The sequence below is a fragment of the Protopterus annectens genome, chromosome 2.part0, assembly GCF_019279795.1.
Source record: "Protopterus annectens isolate FY-2018-M chromosome 2.part0, PAN1.0, whole genome shotgun sequence".
Classification (NCBI taxonomy): domain Eukaryota; kingdom Metazoa; phylum Chordata; order Ceratodontiformes; family Protopteridae; genus Protopterus; species Protopterus annectens.
The window spans coordinates 428,643,306-428,668,858 of record NC_056728.1 but is presented as its reverse complement, the minus strand read 5'-3'; the positions used below and the strand labels follow the sequence as shown (position 1 = coordinate 428,668,858).

Sequence of the window (25,553 nt, the reverse complement as noted above, 5' to 3'; positions counted from 1 at the left end):
ATGGAACAAGACCTTTTGCTAACTATGTTTGCAGATGTCTGCATACTAGGCATTTTTGTGAAATCTCCCTCTAGTATTGATTCATTACCGCAGGAACTAGCCCTTGAAACCAAGTGGTGTACAGAAAAAAGGCTAAAACTAAATGCAAAATGGTGTAGTATTGTCATATTTAGTAAGCCATTCTCTTTTTCAATGTAGCAAAATCTCATTCCAAAATAAAAAAAAAATGTAGTCTGGCATCTTGAAACCTGGGTTGATTCTTCCCTCTCAATCAGTCACCAAGTGGCAGCAGCAGTATGCAGAATATAATTTTATTTAACACAACTAATATTTAAAGGCATATCAAAAAGGTAAAAAAAGTTATCTCCCCTCTTTATTCAACCCTAATTAGACCAATTATTGAGTACAATGCTCCCTTCAGTATATACCTTTCTAGACATATGAAGCAACTGGAAAGAGCCCAGACGTTTCTAACGAAGAAGATTGTTAACCTGAAGTCCTTATGCTACCAAGAAAGGCTTGAAGTGCAATCTCTTTACCTGGTTTCTTATAGGCTGTTGTTGTGTTATCTATGCTTTTTAGGACCCCATCCACCTAGGTGTCCTGTATCTTTGCAAGTCAGATAGCAGTACTAAAACCAGAGATAGAGAATTAAATCTCAATTAGCTAATAAATAAAATGTGCTGGTGAATTAAATTACCCCATGGCTAATTCATCTCTTCAACAAACAGCCTCAGCAATTAAAAAAGTGACAACCATGCACCAGTTAAATTAAACCTGGATGACTGGATGGGTAACAATAAATGTACTCTAGAACAAACCTACTTTCCCTTCTTGTGAAGTGTGATACAGCATGAGTACTGGAAAGGTGTAAATGGTCTTGTGACACAACTGCCTTGCATTTCTTATGATTCCATGATCCTGTGATGCTATGATTCATGCACCCCGGCTTGTGGTTTCACATAGAAATTCTATCCTGTCATTCCTTCACTGATGATTAGTACACTTCCTCTGACAGTCTGTGCTAGTGGCTGCAACCCAGCTGATTCTAACTTGGATCTCCTCATTTAGACTTCCCTTCTCCTCATCCAGCCCTCACAGATCATTGAAGCTATTTTTCCTTCCATCTATATTCTCAGCTACTTCTGATTTCCCCCATTTTTTGCCATTATAACTGTCTTATATGTCTTTAGTTTCATCACTTGTGCCTTCAGTTTTGCATTCCATTCCTCTATCCTTTGCTGACGTTCTTGTTTAGAGTCTACCTGTAATGCTACATCATCTGCATACAGCAACTTTGTTGATCTGTCCACTCCTATCTGTTTGTTAATGTAGTCCATCAGTCAGAGCTGACCCCCGATGTGCACCCACTCCCATTGGAAACCCATCTGTGAGACCAAACACTGTTTGTACTTGAGTTACTGGGTCTGTGTACATAGCCTACACTAATTTTACCAATGTTTCTGGGACTTCAGACTACTGCAGGCCTGCCCAAATTAGCTTTCATGGCACTGTGTCATACACTTTCTCCAAGTCTAGGAATGTCCAGTTGGACTCTTTCCTGATCTCTAGCTTCTTTCTAACTATCTGCCTCATTGTAAACATCAGGTCAGTTGTCTAAATCCTGATATGAATCCAAACTGTTCATCTCCTATCTTACCTTCTACTACTCCGTGTATTTGTTTATCAGTCAAACTGTCCAGAACTTTCATGCAATGTGACAGGAATTTAATACTTCTATACTTTCCACAGTCGCGGATATCTCTTCTGTTTTTGTACAGTGGCACGTGGTATGCTTATTCTCCAGTCTTCTGGAATATGATTTTCTCTCCATACTGATATGAGGAACCTCAAGTGCCATTTCTCCTCACCTAACATCTTGATCATATATGCTATAACTGATCTGATCTTGCAACTTCTCCTGACTTCATTTTCCTTAGTTCTCTTCTTACTTCTTCTAGGGTGGTGGGCTCCACCTCCTCTTTCACCGTAGGCTGTGTCTGGGGCAGTACAGCTTCTGTGAGATTTTCTGCATTCAAAAGCTGCTGGAAGTACTCCTTCTGTCTGTCTTTGATGTGATATGGACTGGTGAGCAGGTCGTTGATGGCATTCCTTGCAAAGGGTGCCTGACTATCTTCTTTATCTTTCTGTCTTTGCCTTGCAGCCTCATACATTTTCTTTATGCCATCTAGTAAATCACTTTCAAGATGCTGGTAAAGTGCCTCTGATGCCTGTAACTCCTCCCTTGACCTCTTTGTTAGCCAACCAGTATTTCTTTTTAGCCTGGTCTGTCTTATGTTCCTACTCTCCATCTTTCTGTTGATGATTTTCTGGACTTGCATTCCACCACCAGCTTTTCTTATGTACCTTATTTCAATACCTCGATCAGCACCATATCTCTTCTATAGTCCTTGCTGTTTTGAGGCACTACCATTCATCAACTTTGCCCATTTCCTCTTCTTCCTGAGGTACTAGAGCCCTGAAAAATTCCTTGAACTCTTGTGCTTTCTCTCCAGTCAACTTCCAGGTCTGTAGCTTAGTCTCTGTAGACCTTAGAGCCTTCTCTGACCACTGCTTACAGCTGTTTGTGGCAACCAGTGGTTTATGCTGTGGGCTGACTGTTTCACTGGGGATGAATTTGCCATCACTGATTCTATGCCACTGCCCTTTCCTTACTAAGAGGAAGTTTACCTGACTTACACTGTTGTATGTGATCTTGTGACTGGCTGTCTTTATAAACCATTGTTAGCCATCATTAAGCTATTTGCTAGACAGAAGTCCAGAATGGCCTGTCCTTTTTTACTCCTTTTACTCCACTCGAGTGGACCCAGGCAGTCCTCATATCCTGTTCTGTCTGTCATGATATGTGGATTTATGCCTCCCATTATCAAAACCAACTCGTGTTGTCCTGCTTTATCTAATATGTCCTGCATCTGCTGTCTGAATGCACTCTTCTCTTCACTATCACAATCCTGCTGTGGGGCATAGGCTGAGAATATGAATACTGCTCTATCGTTACACTGTATTTTGATTGCCATGAGTCTGTCACTAATTTTGATGACATCCCTCACTGTCTTCTGAAGCCTTTCCATCACCACAATTTCCACACCATTATTAGTCTGTCCTCCTCCTCTTGAGTAATAGATTCTGGATCCCAAGCCAAATGGCTTTCCTGCATTGCCCTTCCATCTTTTCTTCTGGATACATAGGATGCCCAGCCTCATCCATACCACCATATCATCCACTTCTAAGTTGCATCCTGTCTGTGAATGTACATTGAGTTGTTGTGTCTTTCGACTTTTCCTGGTTAGGGGTCACCACAGCGGAACTCTGGTCTGCTAATGATTGGCAGTAGATTTTTACGTGCCGAGTTACCAGCCTTGACGCACAACCTTCAATGAAGGTACGCCCATTCACGCATGTCTCCATACAGAAGATGCTCTAGCTGAGAATCGAACAGGACAACATCTTACTGTGAGGCAACAATGCTACTGCAGCACCACAATTAGTTCATGTTTGGCTGGTTGATTGGTTTTAAGTCCAGCGTTCACTCAATACAGCTATGCCAGCTAACCCAAACTGGGGAATTGGACACTAGCCAGCCAGGCACTTATTGACCCAGGGCTGCTGGGTTGTATGGGTGGCACACACTGACCAATAGGGGCCCATAGATCCCTCCCTCTGTTAGCATGGGTCTCTGGTTTAGGCCAGGTCCTCAACCCACTTGTCACCATGCCCATTTGGTGACATTAGTCAACATTACCAAATCACCTACAGCTAATTTTTATACCATTGAGGGGTTAGCCCTGCCATGGCATGCAGTCTGTGATCCATGTTCTCCCATTTTGAAGGTTACTATGTACCACAGTTGATGCCCAAAGAGGTTGTTCTATATACTCCTTCTCCTGTTAGGCACCATCTAGAGTCTGTGCTTCTTTGTTGGGTGAGTTTGAGGTGGAAACTCTCAGTGCTTTCTTGGGAGGTGGGTGGAACCCCACAGAGACACTGGAAGAGCATGCCAACTCCATACAGGCATTGCTTGGAGTTCTGGATCAAACCTTGTACCTTATGCATGGGAGGCAAGACCTTAGCCATTACTCCAACTGGTCTATGAGTGTTTAGCTGTTATATCCAGTATGCCATAATGTTATATTGTTATACTGTTGTTGGACGCTTAAATGTGCTTTAAATAATTTAATATGCAGGTACATTACTATGGACTGTGTTTAGGTATTTGGGCTGTTGGTTTGTTGTTTTTGTTTAATGGTTAGGTTTCATTGGATCCTGTAAGAAGGAGAGTGTAAACTGTATTCATTTGTTTTGTTCCATATGTGTATGTCTGTGTGTGTGTGTTTCTGTGCCAGGGGCAGAATTTTCAACATATGTTTTACATTTAGTTATCTCTCGCAGTCTTGGGAGAATAAGCATGTGTTGCATTGTGTTCTACTATACTTGTTCCTATTCCTGCATTATAGTTGCTGTTATTCTGCTATATTGTCTGACATTGACAAGAGGATACCAATTTGCAGGCGTGTAGGCAGACTAATGCTTTATTTTCTGTCATTACAGCAGGCAAATGGCCGTGCCTTTTGTTTCTGAATTAGTGTCATGTGTCAGCATTTTAGCTGTGCAACATATTTGTGTTGAATGGTTTTGTGTCTGTTGGTGGCAAAAATACTGTACTTAGGTACGTAATGGTATACTGTACATATTACTTAAATTAACTTTTTTGCTATTTTACATTTTACATGTCCTGTATTGCCTGAATCTTTACATTTTGCCACTTAGTCACACAGTGCTTGGGGTCTTTTTAGCATGCTGTCAGCTATGTACTATTTCAGGGAGTTTACTGTGTCCAGATTCTGCTTACTACACTATGTTTTTGAGGTTTGGTTTGTTTTGGGTATCAAGCTTCATCCACTCACCCTGCTTGCTGGTCCATGTTTATGCCATTCATGTTTTAATACTCCTTTTCCTATTTTTCACCAGGAAGCATACAGGCAATTGATTATTATTCCTTTTGCTGCATATTCACTTGTGAACATGCAAATCGGTGAATTGAATCATTTACCTATTAAAGTTCATCAGGTTACATGTGCAAGCAGTGTGAGCCTTTATTCATTAATAGGATATTGTGTGTGTGTGTGTGTGTGTGTGTGTGTGTGTGTGTGTGTGTGTGTGCGTGTGTGTGTGTGTGTGTGTACGCGCGCGAGAGCGCACACACTGTAATTTTAATTGTATTGTGAAAGCTTGTAATGGAATTTCATGAACAGAACAATTGTTTTAAAACACTCACCTGTACTATCATGTAAACATTGTACTGTGATATGAAATAATAGGAAACCTGAATGCTTAGAAACAAATAGTGCTGAAATAAATGCAGATGGCTAAACTTGCCTTCCATTGTTTACAACTATGCAAATCAATATCTGTATACCTAGCGTTCAGAGTATATTGCTACTAGATTATTTGATACTAGATGTTTTCGTTTTTCCTTTTTTTCCTTTATAGCGATGACAAATTATTAGAGTCAGCTGTTGTAAAGGTCATCAGGTCACCAAAGTATTCTACTGTTAGTTCACCAAAGTATTCTGCTGGCAGACAGGAGCTTCCAGAATTTATATCCGCAACTTCTTCCGCTTCGTATTCCTTAGTGGTACTGAAAGAAATCCTTCAAAAAGCCCCAGACTTGGTGACTTGGGAACTGGCTCTGCTGCTTAGAGGTAAGAGATTATTCTTTCTGTTAAACATTGAAAGATTTAATGGAGTGCTACGGACTCTGCTCATGCAGAAAGAGCGTGATCTATTCTTTGGTTAACAATCCCTTTAAAGACCACGGGAAGCTTCATAAAAGAAGCAGGGAGTAAAGAGTTTGTTAAAGAGTAGCATTACGCTGAATATTAAAAATGTGCATTTAAAAGCAGGCACTAGAAGCCTTTGCTGTCTTGCCAAATGAGAATATTAAAACAGGACTATCTGCATATCAGCTGTGAAGCTGTGCCAAGTCTGACAGTTGTTTTTAACTTTGTGTCTGTAGATTGTGTGTGATTGACTAAAATATCACTTGAGTCTGAGAAAAGGCTGTGAAGATGCTTAAACACCCATGCACTGATAAAAAACATGTTTATCTAATACTGTGCAGTTGGTGAAGTGGTCTGCCTTCATTATGTAGGCATAATAAACGTAGGCTTCCATTGGCGCTTCCTTATCTGTATGCCCCATCTACTCTGATGCATTATCAAGCTGTGGAACATTACCGCAGGATTCTAAATGAACCTTTTAGTGTATGCTTCCCATTTTCTGAACCTGCTTCTCTTTGGAATCGCCTTTTCCTGCTTTTGTTAGGAAACAGGAAATTAGAGAAAAGTGTAGCTTATTCTGCCTGGCAAGGACTTCATTTTACTTGGGATTGCTGACATTGTCTTGCCAGTCTGACACCGAGTATTGTATCAGGAGGAGAAGTTCCAACATGAATGATAAACATAATTCTGTAGTCACTTTTTTCTACTGTTATAGAAATACTTAAATGAAAAAAACATATTTTCTTATGCCTGCTTGAAACTTAATTGTGTATTCAGTGACACTAAGCTCTGTTACATGTTATTTTGTCCCACCTCTGAACATAGTTGTCCTATTCCAGAAATAGAACCAGATTTCTTTTCATTTAATACTGACATAGATCTATCCTGATAACACAAAATTATAAATCTTCGAATTCGTATATGTAGAGGACATCACCTAATATTTAATAATGTCATTTAAAAGCAAACATTTTCTTCTAGTGAGGCACAATTTCTTGAAGCTGCACTCATTTTTTATTGAAAGAGTTGAGTTATATAATGAATATTGCAAGAATATTTCCTACCATTTGTAAACTGCTGCCTGAATCGCATTCCACAATGAAAAAAGAATTAAAGTCAGTTATTATGCATTATAATTAATGACTGGCTTGTTTGCCAGAAGCTACCATATATAACATTTTAACAGATTTCAGATTCTGATCCTTACCTAGGTAATAGACTATTTCAGTTTCTGCTCTAGAAGTGTACTAAGTTTAGCTACAGGCAAACGTCTTCCTTACGTTGCATGTCAGATATATATCTGTGCTCTGATAATTAGTCTGTGTTTTCAAAGTGCTTTGGAGGGTGTATATCCCTATCTCCAAGCCTAGTATGTGTATAGTCTCATTACCTGACTGGTTCACTTTTTGCCATGGACCACTTCTTGCTTTCTCAGGTAACATACTCAAGTGTGCACTACCCAAGCAAATGCAGTAGAATGAGCACTTTTAGATCAGGGTACATTTGCTACTTGCACTTATTTGGATATGGCCTATTCTCTTAAAGTGGCATTGAACAGGGCATTATTTTGCTTTAATCTTCAGGACAGCCAAACCGCTGAACAATAATCACTATTTCATGCCTCTCTCTACTGTGTCTTCATACCCCTAGCTTGCATGTACCAATATGGATAGCATGGGAGGGTAAGGTTTGTATTTATGCTGTTGGCAATCTGGGTTTGATAAATAGTCTTGGGTAACAGACGGTCAACCAGGAGAAAGTAGACTGCTGTGCCAGATGAAGTTGCTTGCTCTCAGGGAGAAGGTGTTTGCGGAGTTACAGTGGGACACGCACATGTATACACACACACACACACACACACACACACACACACACACACACACACACACACACATGGATACCTGAAGACTCACCAGTCACTACATTCACTCTGACATGACATATAGTGGACTGCAGAGAGACAGACAGCTTGAAGTGTGTGTTGCAACGCTGTCTATTCTCCTGTGTTTGATCCGGCTTTAGTAAACTTGCCTCATGTCCTGAGGAAGTCTATCTACTAGAGGCATAGAAGGTGTTGATGTGGCAGCCGAAGGTATGAAATGGTGATGTGTTCAGCAGTGGAGCTCTAGTCAGTTTCAGATGTTGTCACTGTATATTCTAATTCTCATGAGCCGTAGGGTAAAAAGATTAAGCTTCATTCAGAAAAAAGAACCCGAATACCCCCAGTATAGTGGGCCATAAAATGGTGACCCATGACTGAAGGTTGTCATCTGAGGAGATTTAATGTCAAAGTTAATCTTCTCACAAGAAGGCACCATCTGGCATGAGAGTGAAAATTATGGAAGTGAAAGGTAGGTAAAGGCAGTAGTTATAATCTAAACATTAACATTTTTGGGTTGTTGAAAAAAAACGTTGTGGCATGTGCTCAGTTTATTTATTAATGTATGTATTCATGTACGTATATATGTGTTTATTTATTTTCCTCTTTGATCTCTTGATATGTTTCTCAAAACCAAGTATCATGTTGATTGTCAAGAGTGACTTGGGAGCTCTGGCGTGTTTGCATGCAGAAGTTACTGGAACCGAACCTAGATCAGTACTTTGCAATCAGTTTATATTGTTTTTTTTGCAAGCTATAATGTAATCTTTCACTACTGTCACTCTGGCAAGTTCCATCACTGCAGACATATGACCTTGTCTGGTTCATTGCAAAAAATCAGCAGGGCTATTTTTGTCAATATGTCTGCTATCATCCACAGCTCATCTAATAACACTGGGTGTGAATGTTCAGTCTTATTTTAGGTGTACTTGTCTACACTAAGTTAAATGGTATTATTCTTTCTATCATTCCTAACCCTATTTCAGCTGTAGGGCATGCACATTTAGTTAAGTCTTACTATCAACCCACTAAGTATGGTTTAAAAATAGGGAGATCCTTTTTTTACTGCCAAGCAACCCACCAGTACTACAGGGTGTATCTGTCAGTTTAGGAATCTGTTGTCTTATATACAAAATAAGAAATCCACTATAGCCCACTTCATCAGAGGTTTTTCTAACCTTGACCTGCATCACTCAGATGTTTATCATATTGCTCAGTGCTGAAGTAGCTTTAGATATATGGTTGTATCCTGCCAAAGATATAACCACTGGCCAACTTCCAAAGCTTCAGGGCACCTTCCACATGTACAAACTGTCAGACAGCTTGAGTTTAGGTGACTAAAAGACAGATTTGGGCCCCAAGCCCTCTGCAGCTTTACTGCTGCCAAAAAGTACATTCATCTGAAGCTCTCAAAGATCAATGGGTAGCTTGTGCTTCCTTTCCTGGACAGAGAAGTTCCCTTCGGGGAAAAAAACTTTCATTTTCTAAATATTGTTTGCTTTTTATAATTTTCCAATTCAGAAAAGTTATTTTAAAAGCTAGGAGATTTGTGTTTTATTGAACTGTCATGAGACTGTATCGTACTTTTAAATGGGAGCACACTTTTTTCCTGTCAGTTTAAAAGTTTGTAAAGTAACTGAAAATGTATTTTATTTATTTTACATTTGTTGACCAGGATAGTCCGACTGGACGCAGATCCATTTTCAGTGGAGGCCCGGGGAGAAAAGCTCCAGACTACAAATATAGTTAACAGTAAGTATAACATGCAGAAATATAATACATTGCATAGTACAGATAGAATATATTAACACATTAAAGAAAAAACTCAAATGAACAAAGTTTAACAGCAGTTTCAACATAATACAGAGTAAAAGGCAGTGCATGGCCCACACAGGCCAAAATAACATAGTAAGGAATAAATACAGTAACATATTTAAAAGACATTCAGATAATCATAATTTGGTTGGGATGTAAATGACAGAGAGAGCCTTTTGTATCATGTAGTACATAGTACAAAAGGGAAGGAATGTGGGAAGTACAGATATTAGATTGTACATTAGTTGTTCACCCTGGGGAGTCACAGGAGCAGGACCAGTTGTCCATATAATGTGTTTTCAAGTGTTTTTTAAATTGTGTGGTAGAGCTGTTCGGTTAGGTAGCTAGGTGAAGTATTCCAAGCTTTAGAAATAGAACAGCTAAAGATGGATTTGCCAGCATTATTATTATTATAATTACTGACATTTAGGACATTCTAATTACTAGATCTTAGGGTTCTAGTAGTAGTAGTATAGGGTTGGATTAGATCATGTAGTGCTGGGATTTTATTAGGGTGGTAGTATAGCTTATGTACAAGTGACAGTTGATTGAGTTTAAAAAGTTGAGGCAGCTCTGGCCAGTTTAGTTGCTTGAGTGCACAGTGATGAGTCTTTGTTTTTGCTCAAAAGATTTTTATTTCAGGAAATAATATATAATTTCATAACATTTTAGAAATGACATTCTAAATAACTATATACAATATATACATCAGCTTGACAGTAATAGTTACAGGTGAAAACACATACATAAATATAACAGTCTGCTTACCAGAGGATGACTGTTCACTGGTGTAAAGTATCAATCAATGACAAAACCTTTTTCCATGGATTGTTAACCAATGGTCTTGGAAAAGTCCTAAGATCCTTAATTTTCATCTCCATCAAAACTGAGCTCTTCAATAAGGTGTAAAAATCTTTCAGAGTTGGTGTTATGTTTGAGTTCCATCTTCTGGTTATACATTTTCTTGAGATTGCAAGTATTGTCCGTTAAGAGATACATATTTGTTTTATTCAGATGTGGACCTTCATTCACATTCAATAGGATTAGTGTTTTAGACAAAATGAAGGAATCATTAAACAAAGCCTGCAAGAATTTATTAATTCCATTCCAAAATGTTTTGATTTTAGTACAATCATAAAAAAATATGCTTCCAGTCTGCTCTATGTATCTTTTCACATCTCCAACATATTCTGTTTGTAGAGGAATTGAACTTGGTAATTTTATCTGATGTTAAAAAAGCTCTGTGAATATATTTCCAGTTAAACATTCTCCAATATTGTGTATGGAAAGTGTATTTAACTGATAACAAAATATTTACTTTAATTTCTTCATTCAGTTGTAATGAATGACCTTTCAAAATATATTTCCAATAAGAAGCTTTAGGTATAGTTTAGGGTTCCTATTATGGGATCGAAAATCCCTTTAGGCAAATATGAAGACGTCGAACCATATTGCACGATGTACGTAAACCCCAAACAGTCAAAACCGCAAGTTTCAAAATGTCGATTTGTTTTGGTTGGCCCTTCTGCAGTACAGCTCCGTAAGGTAAGTGTGTGATACATAGTACTTTAGTGTTAGGATTTGGGTTAAGGTAAGTGCATAGATAGGTACTCTATGTAAGAGTTAGTGTAGTGTTAGGTGTAGGTTTTTTTTAAGTGTATGTATGTGTATTATTTATTTTGTTTAGGTGTATGTCTGTAGGAGATGTGTGCGGTAGTTACGGGCCTTAGGGTTAGGGAGGGGTTAAGGAGAGTGCATAGATAGTTGTGTTTGTGGGGTTTAGTGTAGTGTTGGAGGTAGGGTTTTGGTGCTTTAGTTTAGGTTAGAAGTAGGGTTTGGTTAGTGTATGTATGTATATATGTGGTTTATTTATTTTGTTTGGGTAGGTAGTATGTAGCAGGTGGTGGGGGTTGGCCGACTATGACAGTTTGATTTTTTTTTTTGCGGTTTAGTGCGTTCGGGATTTTCGCGGTTCGCGGTATAGGGGTCGATGTTTTGGTATTCGGGCACAGGGTTTTTCGCTTTGCTAATATAGACTTATAATTTTATAGTATATTAGTTCTTTATATAGGAAGGATATACTATTTTTTTATTATGGTCATTATATATAATTTCATATAAGTGATTTATGAATTTCGGCATAGCTTTACAAGAAGAACTATTAATTATTCTACATAAACCTTAGGAATACATTAAAATGCTTTGTAGAGTCAACCAATCTTGTGATTGGATTTTATAAGTTGTTTTTATCTCTTGAATAACTAAAACTTTTAACACGTTTATGCATTGTAGCCAACAGAAAAATTAGTTTTGTTCCCAAGTAGTGATTATTTCTCTATATATTTTATGAAGATAATCCCTTATTATAGTGAAAGGTGTTTGGAGATCACCCCAAATTTTCAGGTCCATATTAGCGTTTATAAGTTTCCTAAATGAATTAATGTAGTAAATAATAATATATGTTTTAGTAGGTTTTGCTGTATTATATTGCGTGCATATACTTATTAGATACCAAGGTTTATTAGCTTTATGTAATATTGGAAACTTATTTAAAAAAGTAAACTCATTTATTAATATGACAGTGAGTAGTTCTTTCCAACTGGCCAAATGATTGGGATTTATCCAGTGTATAATAGTTTTGGATATGGATGCCTTTATATATGTTTCTATATCTGGAAAGTTTAATCCTCCTAGTTTCCATTGTCTAATATGATGCGCTAAGGCTATTTCTCTAAGACAACCATAAAAATTTTAAGAAAGCTGAATTAATTTCTTTGAAGACACATCTATCGGGAAGCAATTGAATAAATGTAACCACATTTAGAATCTTGAGTAGTAAAACCATTTTTATCAATTGAAGTCTGTCTTCAAAAGTTAATATTTTATTCCATATATCAATACAAATGTTCATTGTGTTAATGATATTGTTATAGTTTACTGATGTTATCCCATTTAAATCTATACATAAGACTATTCCTAAGTACTTTAGAGTAGATTCTTGTTTCCCCTATAATATGGTTTTCTGTAACCTGTACTTCTTTCTTTTTGTTTAAGGATAAAAATTTAGATTTTGACTTATTGAAGTGAAGACCTGAGATCAAGTAAAATTTCTTAATCGCTATTTCTAACTCCTTGAAGGACTCTTTTGAATTAATTAAGGTTAATAATATGTCATCTGTAAAAAGCATTATTTTAGAATTACATTGATTGTAAACATTCATCCCTTTTATTTTTAGACCATTGCATATTGTTTCTGCAAATACTTCAATGGCTAGAGCAAAAAGAATGGGCAACATAGGGCAGCCTTGTTTAGTGCCTTTTTTTATATGAATAGATTCTGATGTGAAGGGGCCTAATTTAACATAGGCTAAATTGTTTATATATATGTTTTCTAGTAAGTGAATGAAACAAGGGGGGGGTCAAATAGTTATAGTATTCAAAACAGATAATCCCAGTTTAGAGAGTCAAAAGCATTCTCTATCTCTAAACCTACTATAAGTATCTCTTTATTTTCTTTATTTACATAATCTATAACAGTAAGTATCCTTTTGATATTATCGTGTGTGTCTATTGAATATAAATCCTGTTTGGTCTTTGTTGATTATTTTAGATAAGGGTATTTTAATTCTATTAGCTAAAATTGACATGAATATCTTGTAATCATTATTTAGTAGTGATATGGGTCTATATGAATCGAATATATTTGATGTTTTATCCTCTTTTAGAATCAGAGTAATTAAAGAGTATTTCCAAGAGGGTGGAACTATTGCACTTGTTTGAACTTCTATTAAAGTTTTATGGAGTAGGGAGGTTATCGTAGGGGGAAAAAGTTTATATAATTCCATAATGATACCTTCTATTTCTGGTGCTTTGTTAGTCTTGCCTTCTTTAATTTTATCAATAACTTCCCTATAGGATATAGGCTTTTGTAAGTCTGATTTTAATTCTTCTGGTATCTTTTTAGTATTAGTAAAATTAATAACTGTGTTCAGTTGGGCAATATGGGAATTCATTTTTTTAAAGTACTCCATATAGTGATATCTGAATGCATCAAGAACATCTCCTATATCCGATACTTTTTTCCTTTCATTTTGTTATAAATGTTGTTAATAGTATTGGATTTGGCTTGTATTTTGATTCTTGTGGATAAGTTATGTAGATATTTGGGAGAGGTGGCTAAGTAGTTTATTTTTATTTTTTTCTAATGCTAAACTAGTTTTATCTGTTAATATTTCATTATATTTATTATTTAATTCCTCTATTTTCTTGCAGATTTTTGGGAAGTCTTGATTTTTTACATTTTTAATTGACATGCATTTGGATTGTGCATCTAATAATTCTTTATCCCATTCTTTTATTTTATTTTTATACCAAGTAAGAGTTTTACTGAATATATAGGCTTTTAATGTGTCCCATATCATTATTTTATTGATTTCTGTTGTATAATTAGTATCTAGAAAAAATGTAATTCTGATAACAGCCAATGTTTAAATTCTTTAATTTTTGTTATATATGATGGAATTTTGGATGATAAGATTAAAGGTTTGAAGTCAGTTTGGATTATTAAAATCAAAGAATCATGGTCTGAAAAGGGGCATGGAGTAATTGAGAAGTCAGTGATTTTTAAATGCAGGTCTTGGACAATTAATATTTTGTCTATTCTAGTTGGAGTGCCATATCTGTAGTCTCAATGGGAAAACAATAGAGATTTATCTTTCAAATTAAATGTATCTAGTAAATGAAATGAATCAATCCATTTTTTTAAAGATTTGGAGATGGAGGAAGTCCTAAGGGGTCTGTTATTAGTGGTTTCAAATGAATCTAGAATGCAGTTGAAATCTTCTCCATTTATTAGATTACCCTTATGGTTATTAGAGATGAAATCTAAGGGTTTTTGATTGTTCTTACTTTGATACCAGGGAACCAGTATAGGTTTGCCTATGTCCATATTCTGTTTTTAAATTTGACTACTACCATAGCCATAAGACCTTCTTTGTCTTCATATCTAAAGATGGTTTCTGGCATTATAGTATTCTTTTCCATAAGATTGTTACACCTTTAGTCTTTGTCTTGTGGGTAGACAGAGCTAAAATTAAATAATCTTTAGGATTCCATGATTAACTATCATTTGTTTTGAAATGTGTCTCTTGAAGAAAACTACTTGTGATTTGTTTAATTTTAGGTATTTCAACAAATTAGATCTTTTAGTTTGGTTATTTAAACCATTAGTATTCAAGGATAATAAGGTTAAATCCATATCAGTTTATTTTTCAAAAGGATGAGTCTCTTTGACTATTCGACATATTCCTCTGATAACAGGAAAAAAATATTTTTTATGTATAAATATTTAAGAGAATTTGTCAGATTTTTGAAGCCAATCTGGTGGTCTCCTGCTATAAACAAACTATACAACAGAAGGAAGAAACTGTTGCAGAAAAGAGGAAAATCCCAGGATGCAAAAACCTCCCTCACCAGCCTCAGTAAGAAGCTGAGATCCCTCATAAAATCCTCAAAAGCTAGTTACGAAAATAAAATTGACAAAGATTCCAAAGACAACCACAAGGCATTCTACAGTTATGTCAAGAATCTAAATGGCAATGCTCAGATCTACTCTGAGCTACAACAGAATGGCATTAAATATACTGATTCCAAGGACATTGCCAATATCCTGGCTGATCGATTTAATGCCAACTTCACCCCCTATCACCCGCTAAAGGACACATCTCAATACCAAAAGATTGCCAAATTCCAGTAATCATGGCCACACAGGTAGAAACCACACTCTCCAAAACTAAGAATACAACATCCATGGGACCAGATGACATCCCGGGCTGTGTATTACATGAACTACAAAATGAACTGGCACCTCACCTAAGTGTCATGTTTAATCATAGCCTCACCTCAGGCTTCGTGCCCACTGAGTGGCGCATAGCTACAGTCATCCCATTCCACAAGGGGGGATCCAACTTGGATCCCTGGAACTACCGTCCCATCAGTCTAACGAGCCTGATCTGCAAGGGCATGGAACGCATTATCATGGAACTTATAAACAAAGACATTGGCAACCTTCAAACACTGGACCCCACCCAGTTTGGGTTAGTGAAGGGCCAATCTTGTCTCCTTAACCTGATTGACTTCTTTGAATCAGTCTCCAGAGATGTGGATAAGGGTAAGGTAGTCCACACAGCCTATATGGACCTCGCCAAGGCCCTCAACACCATCCTCCACTCTGGAATCATAGATAAACTTACTAAGCTGGGCATAAATCCCTACATCACTCGATGGGCTACCAACTGGCTTACTGACAGAACCCAGACTGTAAAAGTAGCCGACTCCAAATCCAGCTCCAGACAAGTGGAGTACCTCAGGGTTCAGTCCTGGGACCACTCTTGTTTGGCATCTACTTCTCTGAAGTACAGGCCAACACTAAGGGACTCTGGCTAACAAAGTTCACAGATGATTGCAAACTGGGAGCCATTATTGAATCCTCAAATGATGTGGATATTCTACAAAAGGGCCTTACAGAAACAGATGCCTGGTGCCAGAGCCATGGGCTCAAGCTTAATGCCAAGAAATGTATAGTTATCCCCGTTGGAAAAAAACATGTACACATGAATTACCACATAGGTGGCAGTACACTAAACATCGAAAGTGTGAGGGACACAGGTGAACAGTGGTCTCACCTTCAATAACCACATCACCACAACAGTCAGGAAATCCTTCTATGTGGCACACCTCAACACTAAGGGCTTTTCATCCAGAAAAAAGGAGGTCATTGTCCCACTGTACTCATCCCTCATTAGACCCATTATAGAGTATAACGCCCCATTTGGTATGTACCTCACAAGACATCTGCAACAGCTGGAAAGGCCACAGAAATGCCTCACTAAAACAATCACAGGCCTAAAGCAGATGCCATATGCTGATCGTCTAAAAAAACCTCCAGCTATACTCTGTGGCATATCATGTACTCAAGAGGCGATCTCTGCTTAACATACAAGGCCCTGTCAAACCCTGAGCTGTTGGACATGCTCGACTTAAAGAAATCCCAATCCTCAGAGCCACACACTCCAGGGATCTAAACTTTGTCATCACAGTGAACAAAACATGCTGGAGGGATAGGTTCCTGACCCAGAGACTCCCCATACTCTGGAATAGACTGCTCTCCCCATACTCTGGAATAGACTGCTCATACATGTCAAGCAGAGTGCCTCCTTGGCCCTCTTCAAAAGGAACATTGATTATTGGATGGGAGATAGGAAATTCACCCCGGGGATCATGTCAGTCGCCCTGCTAGACAGGGGTCCAGGGAAGTAAATATTGTGAGAAGAAATATCCAGGGAATTGTTATGGCTGGGCTTGTTTAGGACCTAGGGCCGATAGCCTAGTACCAGCCTATAAACCTATTATAAATATCAAAATACTTAGAAATCCACAAAGAAATGGTGAAGTAACCAAGGCACAGAATGTCCTAGTTTAAACACAGTCCAAGAATAAATAAAACGTAGGTAAAATCCAAGGTAAATGTATTCACTCAGGTAAGCGCTTTCATGATACACATATCACTTCTTCAGACAAGGTCTGAAGAAGTGATATGTGTATCATGAAAGCGCTTACCTGAATGAATACATTTACCTTGGATTTTACCTACGTTTTATTTATTCCTGGACTGTGTTTAAACTAGGACATTCTGTGCCTTGGTTACTTTACCATTTCTTTGTGGATTTTTATGACTTTATTGTACCTTGGTGGAGTATTTATTCTAGCTGTTTCCTGTCTAGTATTTTCTTGGATATGAAAATACTGTTTGCTCAGGCTTAAAAAGAAAAGGAGATTTTTTAGATTATGTCAAGATAAACATAACAAATGATGTAACTGAATTCCAGTCTAAACATGGAATGAAAATCATTCCTAATCTAATAGATAAAAATGAGTCTATTAGATTATCACTCATACTTTTAAAAGACATAAAAGCTCTTTGAACACCATAAGCTAAACTAATATATGGAGAATAGTTTGTAAAGAGAATATAAGAACTGAAAATATATATTTCTTTTCCTTTTTAATTTTTTTAAAAATTTGACATAGTTTAATAGCACTACAATGTCCTACTGTTCATGAATATGATAGTAGCATTAGTAGCAACTGTAACGACTTAACAATTAAAACATATATAATGTAAACAAGCGATGTTTATCATATTTCTTAAAATATTCTCCTTAATAGAAATGATTGTGTTACTTGTGATGCAGCATTAATGGTATTAGTCATGTGAAAAAGTGTGTTTAATCTAAAATATTGCCATATAGAACAACATTGTCCAGAGAGGTTGCTAGAATAAATCAATCTACACAATTACCTTGAGTTATTATATACACTACCAATTACATTAGAGTAACAACACAAACATGTTTCTTTAACTAACTTTGTTGTTAAGCTTGCCCATAAATACTATAGATAGCCATGAACTAAAATTGTTTGCAACCACACTTGCTGATAAAAGTACACCATGTACAAAAAGCACGTGCACCCTCTTATATACATTCCTTTAAATACATAAAAATAGATCTCTTGTAAATACTAAGTTCTTATTATCTTCCAGACGAGAAGGATACCAAACTTGCACTTGTGACATTTGGGCAATATGATCTATGATGTACTGTTCCACATTAGTCTTGACCATCCACAGTTAAATATATATTACCTTAGGTTACTGACTTCCTGTTGCCATTCAGATCCCACTGTTGATTGGCATTTTATTGTTCACAGTTCAACAGTGTATGCTTTTTTAATATTTTGCCCACACAGTCAGAAAGAATGACTCATAGCAGGATGAAGAAAGACTGTAACTTACAGAAAAACTGAGACAAAGAAAGATTGCCTTTTAATAATAAATCATTTACTAAGTCCAGTCAAAACAACTGCTCTCATTCAATTAATTACGTCATCATGTTGGGTATTATACTACAATTCTTTTATGTAAGACAAGAAGTTATTAACTATGCAGGCAGGTCTTGGTATAAAATTCAATAAAAAAACAACTAAGCTCCTTCATACAGCTAATTCAATGTTTGCAAGAGTGTACGAAGGCTTCGCAGAGCCGTATGGTGATGACATCAGTTTTTCCTGTTATCATAGGAACCTAGTTGAAGTGAAAATACAGCTTGGGATACGAGCAAAGCAGAGTTAAGCGCTCTTGAGTCTTAATTATTGTAAAGCTTCACTTCTCCCTCCCAGCTGTGTGAACTTTCCCTCCCTTTTTTCCGCCATTCAAATAAATAGGAAGCTAAACAAGGGGAAGTAGTCTGATATCCGACAACTGGAAATCAGAATGAAAACACTAACAGTCATCGTAGACCACAATTAGCAAATGCATATACATAACAGCAAAGCCCTCAGACGCCCAACAACCACAGCACCAATCCTCACCTCATACTGTCTCAAACAAAGTATTAGGGAGACCATCTAAGCAGGCAAATCTCATAACTGCTTTTATGCATTACCGTCTGTTCCCTCTTCCAGGGTTCTCAGCATCTCGTTGCAAAATCAGTCAGACTGTTACCAAGACACATCTATGATTGCAGTCAATTCACAGGGTATTCAGATGAATCACCAGACACCCGGACATGGAAAACATTGGTACAGGTTCGCATCTCTAAACCACAACAAACGTATGCCTGCCAGGAAGCTATTGAAATATAACTCGGGGTAAAGCAGTAACACAAAGTGATGTATTGCCATTTTAACTATACAACCCAGGTGGAATAAGCAAAACAAGCCAGTCGGAACTAACACATTTCACTATCATAAGGAATGCAATAACCAAGGCCAAATAAAATGAAGAAAATGTCTCTTTTTATTGGACCAGATTATTTAAGTGAATCTAATAAGTATAAACAAAAAGCAATCCAAAGGTAAGGATAAGCATATTTCATAGTAAACATAGTTTTCTATATTTGTGTTCTATAAAGTTTAACGTAAATAGAACACAAGAATTTATTCACTAATAAAGTGAATTAGGTTATGCTGAACATACCTGTACCTTTGTAGTAACCATTAGAATCCTCAATTATCCACAGTTTAAATATGAAAGCATGTAGTTTGATTACTTAACATTTTGTTTTAAGCATAAATGAGAGATTACATTTTCATTTTGATTAGTTTTGATGACAGTTCAAGTCATAGTTAGAAGATTGCTTTTTTTTTTTTTTTGAAAGTTAAAGTAAACAAGCAATTATTTTTTTACAACAGATGTTTTGGGCTCAGTCCTTTGCTTTTGTTTTTCCTGACATCAGTCCAAGCACTTGTTTCTTTTATTCTTTTGAGAGATGGGGATATCCATTCCATATCTTCTGGTATGGAAATCACATTATTATTTCTGATAAATGATGAAGCTTCTTCTAGATCATTAAAAGTTCTCATCTCATTGGCATATAGAATTTTGCTCTTAGCTGGAAAGACAAGTTGAGCTTTGATACTGTTTTGCTTTAGTAGTTTTATCATTGGCCATACTCTTTCTCTTTGTTCAATTACTCAAGTTATCAAGTGCTGGTTATGCTTTAAAGGTGCTTTCCTCCAGGCAGATCTTTTGTCTAAATATGAAAGACATGTTATAATGATTGATCTAGGAGAGGTATTTGCTGATGAGGAAGCAGGTTTCCCCAGAGCTCTGTGGGCTCTCTCAATACCAAAGGAAAAACCTTCTTTTATGTCTAGGAAGTCCAGAAGCCAAGTAGTTAAAAATTAAATGATATCCTCACCTTCTATGTTTTCTAGTAACCTGAAAATTCTGATAAAATTCTAATATTGTTTCTCCTCTCTCTATTTTCTAAATCGTCTATTTTGTTTAGCAGCCGAGTATTGTGTTTCAAAAGATATTCTTTTTGTGTTTCTTCTTCTTTGAGTCTCAGTTCAAAGCCATTTAGAGAGGTTTCAGTATTTACTATTTTTGATTGATGTAACAATTCCTTAAAAGTATGTTTGTTTCTGGCAGTTTGTTTTAAGATTCTTTAAGTTTTCTTTAAAGTCATTCATCTTCAAGGATAGCTTCTGCGGAGTGGTTGTCATCATTTGGATTTCCTTTCTTAAGGCTGCATCAGGATGTGAGTTCCTTGAGTTGCTCATTTTCAGAGACTGAGATTTTCTCCAAGTTCTTCTGACAGGAAAATGTTGATGAAAGTTCACCAAAATTACTATTTATATCGTTTAACTGTTTATAAGTTTTTGTTATTATTTCTGTAAAAAAAAATAGATTTTCCTGTTTAATTTGACTGATTTTTGGAGATCTAAAGTTCTGCTGCTTTCAGTGTGCCATTCATGCTCCACCCCATAGTGATGAGTCTTGTGTGAGGACCCAGAAGCAAACCTAGCATTCTTGTTGTAGCAAGATTCAAGTTTATTTAGGTCAGCCTTCTGTAGATTAGTTAGAATAGGGGAGGCATAGAAGAGGGTAGATAAGAGATGTGTTCTAGCAATTGTGGTTTTAGTGTGTTTAGTCAGAAAGTGTTTGTTATGATAGAAGGAGCCTAGTTTTTTGTTGACTTACTTGATGGTTTGGAATATGTGGACGTCAAATCTCAGGTTATTATCTATTTCTACACCTAACAGTTTTGTGTGGGTGGTTGGGATGATCTTGGTATTATTGTTGGACATTAAGATAAATGTGTCACTTGAGGGTGGAGATCTACATGGGCTGAGAAGAAGTTTAGTTTTGTTTGGGTTGAGAATTAGGTGGGAGTTAGTGAACCAGGTTTCAGCAACTGAGAAACAGTTTTGGTTTAGGGAGTGAAGGTCATTTAGTGTGGGGGCAGCGCATATGAGGGTGGCATCATCTGCATACTGCACCGCAGAGGCATTAGGTATGTAGAAGGAGAGCTGTTTGGTGAATAATGAGAAAAGTAATGGAACAAGGCTAGATCCCTGAGGAACTCCTAAGGATACTGGTAGATAGGCAGACAGTTGATTTTGCCACTGTACTGCTAGCTGCCATCCTGCTACGTAGTTTTTGAACCATGAAATTGAGGAGGGACTGATATCAAGGGTGGATAGTGTGTTAAAAGCATATTGTGGTTGACCATATCGAAAGCCTTCGATAAATCCAAAAAAACTGTAGAAACATACTGCCCACTGTTTCTGTACTGGTTGACTGTGTTGGTAAAGGACACTAATGCAGTTGTGGTACTGTGGCAGCGTCGGAAGATGTACTGAGACTGAGATAGCAGATTGTTATTGAGGAGGTACTGCATCAATTGGGAGTGAACAACTCTTTCTAATATTTTAAATAATGGTGATAGAATAGCTATGGGATGTTAGTTATTGAGTTCTATGGATTTACCTCCTTTGTGCAGTGGAATTATATGGGAGTTTTTCCAGATGGAGGGCACCTTACACTCAGATATGGTTCTGTTAATGAGGGTGGCAGCTGGGTAGGCAATAGCCTCTAAGGCTAACTGGAGGAATTCGACTGGTAGATTGTCAGCAGCTAAGGTGGTATGTTTAAGTTTGTGGAGGAGTTTTGAAATAGCTTTGATAGACACTGGGTGCAAGTTAAAGTGAGGGGTGTTATCCTGTTTGTTATTATATATTTGGGGGCTGCTGGGATAGGGAAGGTAGTATTATTTTGGGTACCTGCAAGGGCCTGAACTGTTTTGGTGAAATATGTATTAAATTGAGTGGGAATATTATCTTGGTTGTTTGTAATTGCTGGTGTTGGTGAGGTTGTTTTTCCAGATTTAAGTATAGAGGTTACTGCGGCCCAGAATTTTTGTGGGTTATGTGCATGTTTTTCTTGGATGTTTTGGTAGTATTTTTTTCTGTGAAGAACTTGTGTTTATTTTGCTTTTGAGGGGCTGGCAAAGTATTTTAAAGTACAGTTCACTGTGTTTTTCTGTTAAAAAGCAACTTATAGTTTTTACAGACATTTGTTGCTTCTCTTTCCTGAAAAGGAGACACCATTTTTGGCTTGAACATGGAACAAAGTACTGGTCCCATGGTTGGTACTTCTTCCTGCCACATAAAGAAAATTTTAAGCAAACAGCCTTTTACCACCACAGCAGGCTAGAAATTTGCCTCAGCCACAGGTGAGTGACTTTGGTGTGACAATCTGTTGTACCTCAGACCACTCATCTTTTACCCTAGTTCTTTCTGGTGTAGCACCTACAGCCACTATAGGTCAGAGGTTAGCCATGTTCTCTATATTTGGGGAGGTACCCTCAATGATCAAGAGGGAGACGTTCTTGTTAGTCCCTGGAGAAGGAACAGAGAAGGCTTCCCTGCGTGTCAGAATGCTGTACCTATGCTTGAGGAAGCTGTTGCTGCCATTAGTAACACAGTTGGCCCCATTTTTCCTGTAAAAAAACAAAAAAAAAACAGAAACTTAGCAATGTCTACTCCAGTAACCATTTGAAATGTCAGGAACAAAATACGTAGACTAAATGGCTGAAAGAACAGACGTATACTAAGTCTGAGATGCCATTTCTGGTAAAATTCCCTCTTCTCCGAGGTATGGAGAAGAATAAACAGTGTCAACAAAATACAGGAAAACAGACATTTAAGAAGTGGCAAGGGGGCTTCCAAAAAGAAGCCTTGAACCTCCCAAAACCAAGAACAGTCCAACAAGAGACATTGTGCCCCCCCCCCCCCAGGCCTTGACCCACTTTTTTCTTCCAGAATGTCTGAATCTCAATTTTTCTGATTGGCAATAATAGTTTCAGAGAAATGGGTTCTGAAGATCATTCATCAAAGTTACAGATGGCAGTGGGAGTACGTTCCTCCTTTCCAGTGTGTCATTCTTCATCCTCCAGATCAGATGTTTTGTTTCATCCAGTTCCTTATCACATGCTGTCCCAAGGAGTGATAGAACCAGTTCCTCCTTCCCAGGTGGGGAAGGGTTTTATTCAAGGATGTTCTTAGTGCCAAAGAAAGACAATACTTAGAGACCAGTTCTGGATCTTTCTTTCCTAAACCTGTTTGTGATAGTGCCCAAATTGAAAATTATGTCACTTCATAACCTGTTGCCTCTTCTTCCTCTTTCAAGTTTCCTGGTAACACTAGACTTAGAAGATGCTTATCTTCACAACTCTATTCATCCAGACATTAGATGTTTCTTAAGGTTTTTTGTGCCTGGATCACATTATCAGTTCACTGCCTTTGTCCTTTGGACTAGCTACTGTACCAGGAGTGTTCGCAAAGTGTCTAGCTCCAGTTGTAGCTTATCACAGGCTACAGGGTATCCACATTCTTCCATATTTAGACACCTTGCTTATCTTTGCAAAATGTCAGGGATCTCCATCTTGGGTAGGAGATCTCTTTCAAAAGCTAGGATTCAAGGAGAACATGCAAAAGTCTTTCTTGACTCCTTCATGCAGGATTTTGTTCCTGGGATATCAGTTGGACACCTCAGTTGAAAGAGCTTTTCTTCTATAGGAAAAATAAATCTATATTTTGATCTACTTCTAAGGTTTTCCACTCAAACTTCGTTCACTTAAACCTTATGGCATCTATGATTCCCATGATACCCTGGCAAGACTTCACATGACAAGGATACAGTGGTATCCAAAGTCTCTTTGGTCTCAGCACAAGCACCCTTTATCTTTTCAAATCCCAGTGCCAGGGTTTGTCAGAAGAGAAATCTTTTGGTGGAGAGAACAGATATCCTTAAATCCAGATGTCTACTTCTCTCACCCCGTTCTAAAGCAGTCAGTCAGTCACCACAGGTGCCTCAGACTTTGCTTGCAGAGCAGTTTCAGGAGGGATAAAAGGGCAGGGGATGTGGGACACCAAGGACAGATGCAAACACATAAATATCAAAGAGATGCTTACCCTGATCAAGGCACTCAACTCTCTGAATCGTCTTTGGTCCACAGTGCCTCTTCAAGTTGTTACAGACAATACCATGGTAATGTGGAACATCAACAAACAGGGGGAACCAGGACTTACCCCTTTTGCAGACTGGCCATGTTAGCTTGATATATAGCTTCACAGCACAGTCTCACTCTACAGGCATCCTACATTCCATCAGAGCAAAACTGTGGAGCAGACAAGTTGAGTAGAACCAGAGCAGACCCTAATGATTGGAAACTAGACTAGGGGTCTTCCAAGATTTTATCCATCTGTAGTGGAGTTCCTGAAGTAGACCTCTTTGCCTCTTCTCTGAACAATCAACTGACAAGATTCTGTTCCAGACTTCCATGCAAGAAGACCTGGAAGACAGTTGCCTTTTCTTTTCCTTGGACAGGAATGTTCCCGTATGCTTTTCCACCCTTTCCATTAATATCTAAAAATTCAAAAAGAATCCCTCAAGATCATTGTGGTGACTCCCTTTTGGCCCAGGCAACAATGGTTCCCTCTTCTTTTGTCAGGAGGGGCTGACACAGGCAAACAACTGGTGTCAGAGCCATGGACAAAACTAAATGCCAAGAAATGCACAATAGTATCCTTTGGGAAGTCATCCATTCCTCGTAACTATCATATTGACAACACACCCCTTAGGGATGACCCAGTAGCTAGGGATTTAGGGGCACACATAGATAGTAATCTAGCTTTTGATTATCACTTATCCACAGTGGTGAGGAAATCATTCTGTGTTGTGCAACTTATAAACAATGGTATGGCATCTAAGTCCAAGGAAGTCATTTTTCCACTGTATTCAGCATTCATCAGACCTATCATTGAGTACAGTGCCCCCTTTAGTATGTACCTAACCAGGCATATCTAACAATCAGAACATCCACACAGGTTCCCCACTAAAAGAATACAGGTCGTAAGTAATATGTCCTATGCAGACTGCCTCAAGACCCTATCCCTGTATTCTGTCTCCTACAGGCATTTGAAGGGAAATCTATGCCGGGCATACAGGGCATTGTCAGACCTGCATATCCACAAATCAAACAGCACCAGAATTACACATTCTAAAGACTTAAACCTTGCCTGTGATATAAATTAGACCTGCTGGAGAGATAGGTATGTATTCCAGAGACTACCCTATCTATGAAACTGGCTCCCCATCCATGTGAAGCAGAGTTCCTCCCTAACTCAATTCAAGTGCAACTTGGACAACT

The 25,553-nt window shown here is 37.7% G+C and overlaps 1 protein-coding gene across 1 annotated transcript in view; it reads left to right on the top strand.

Moving 5' to 3' along the window:
• Positions 1 to 25,553, top strand: part of LOC122792743 (protein prune homolog 2-like) — a 1,725,151-nt gene that overhangs the window by 713,060 nt on the left and 986,538 nt on the right. The window contains exon 4 of the mRNA XM_044060323.1: positions 5,512 to 5,723. Coding sequence (XP_043916258.1) covers positions 5,512 to 5,723 — 212 coding nt within the window. The remainder of the gene's footprint in view (positions 1 to 5,511; positions 5,724 to 25,553) is intronic.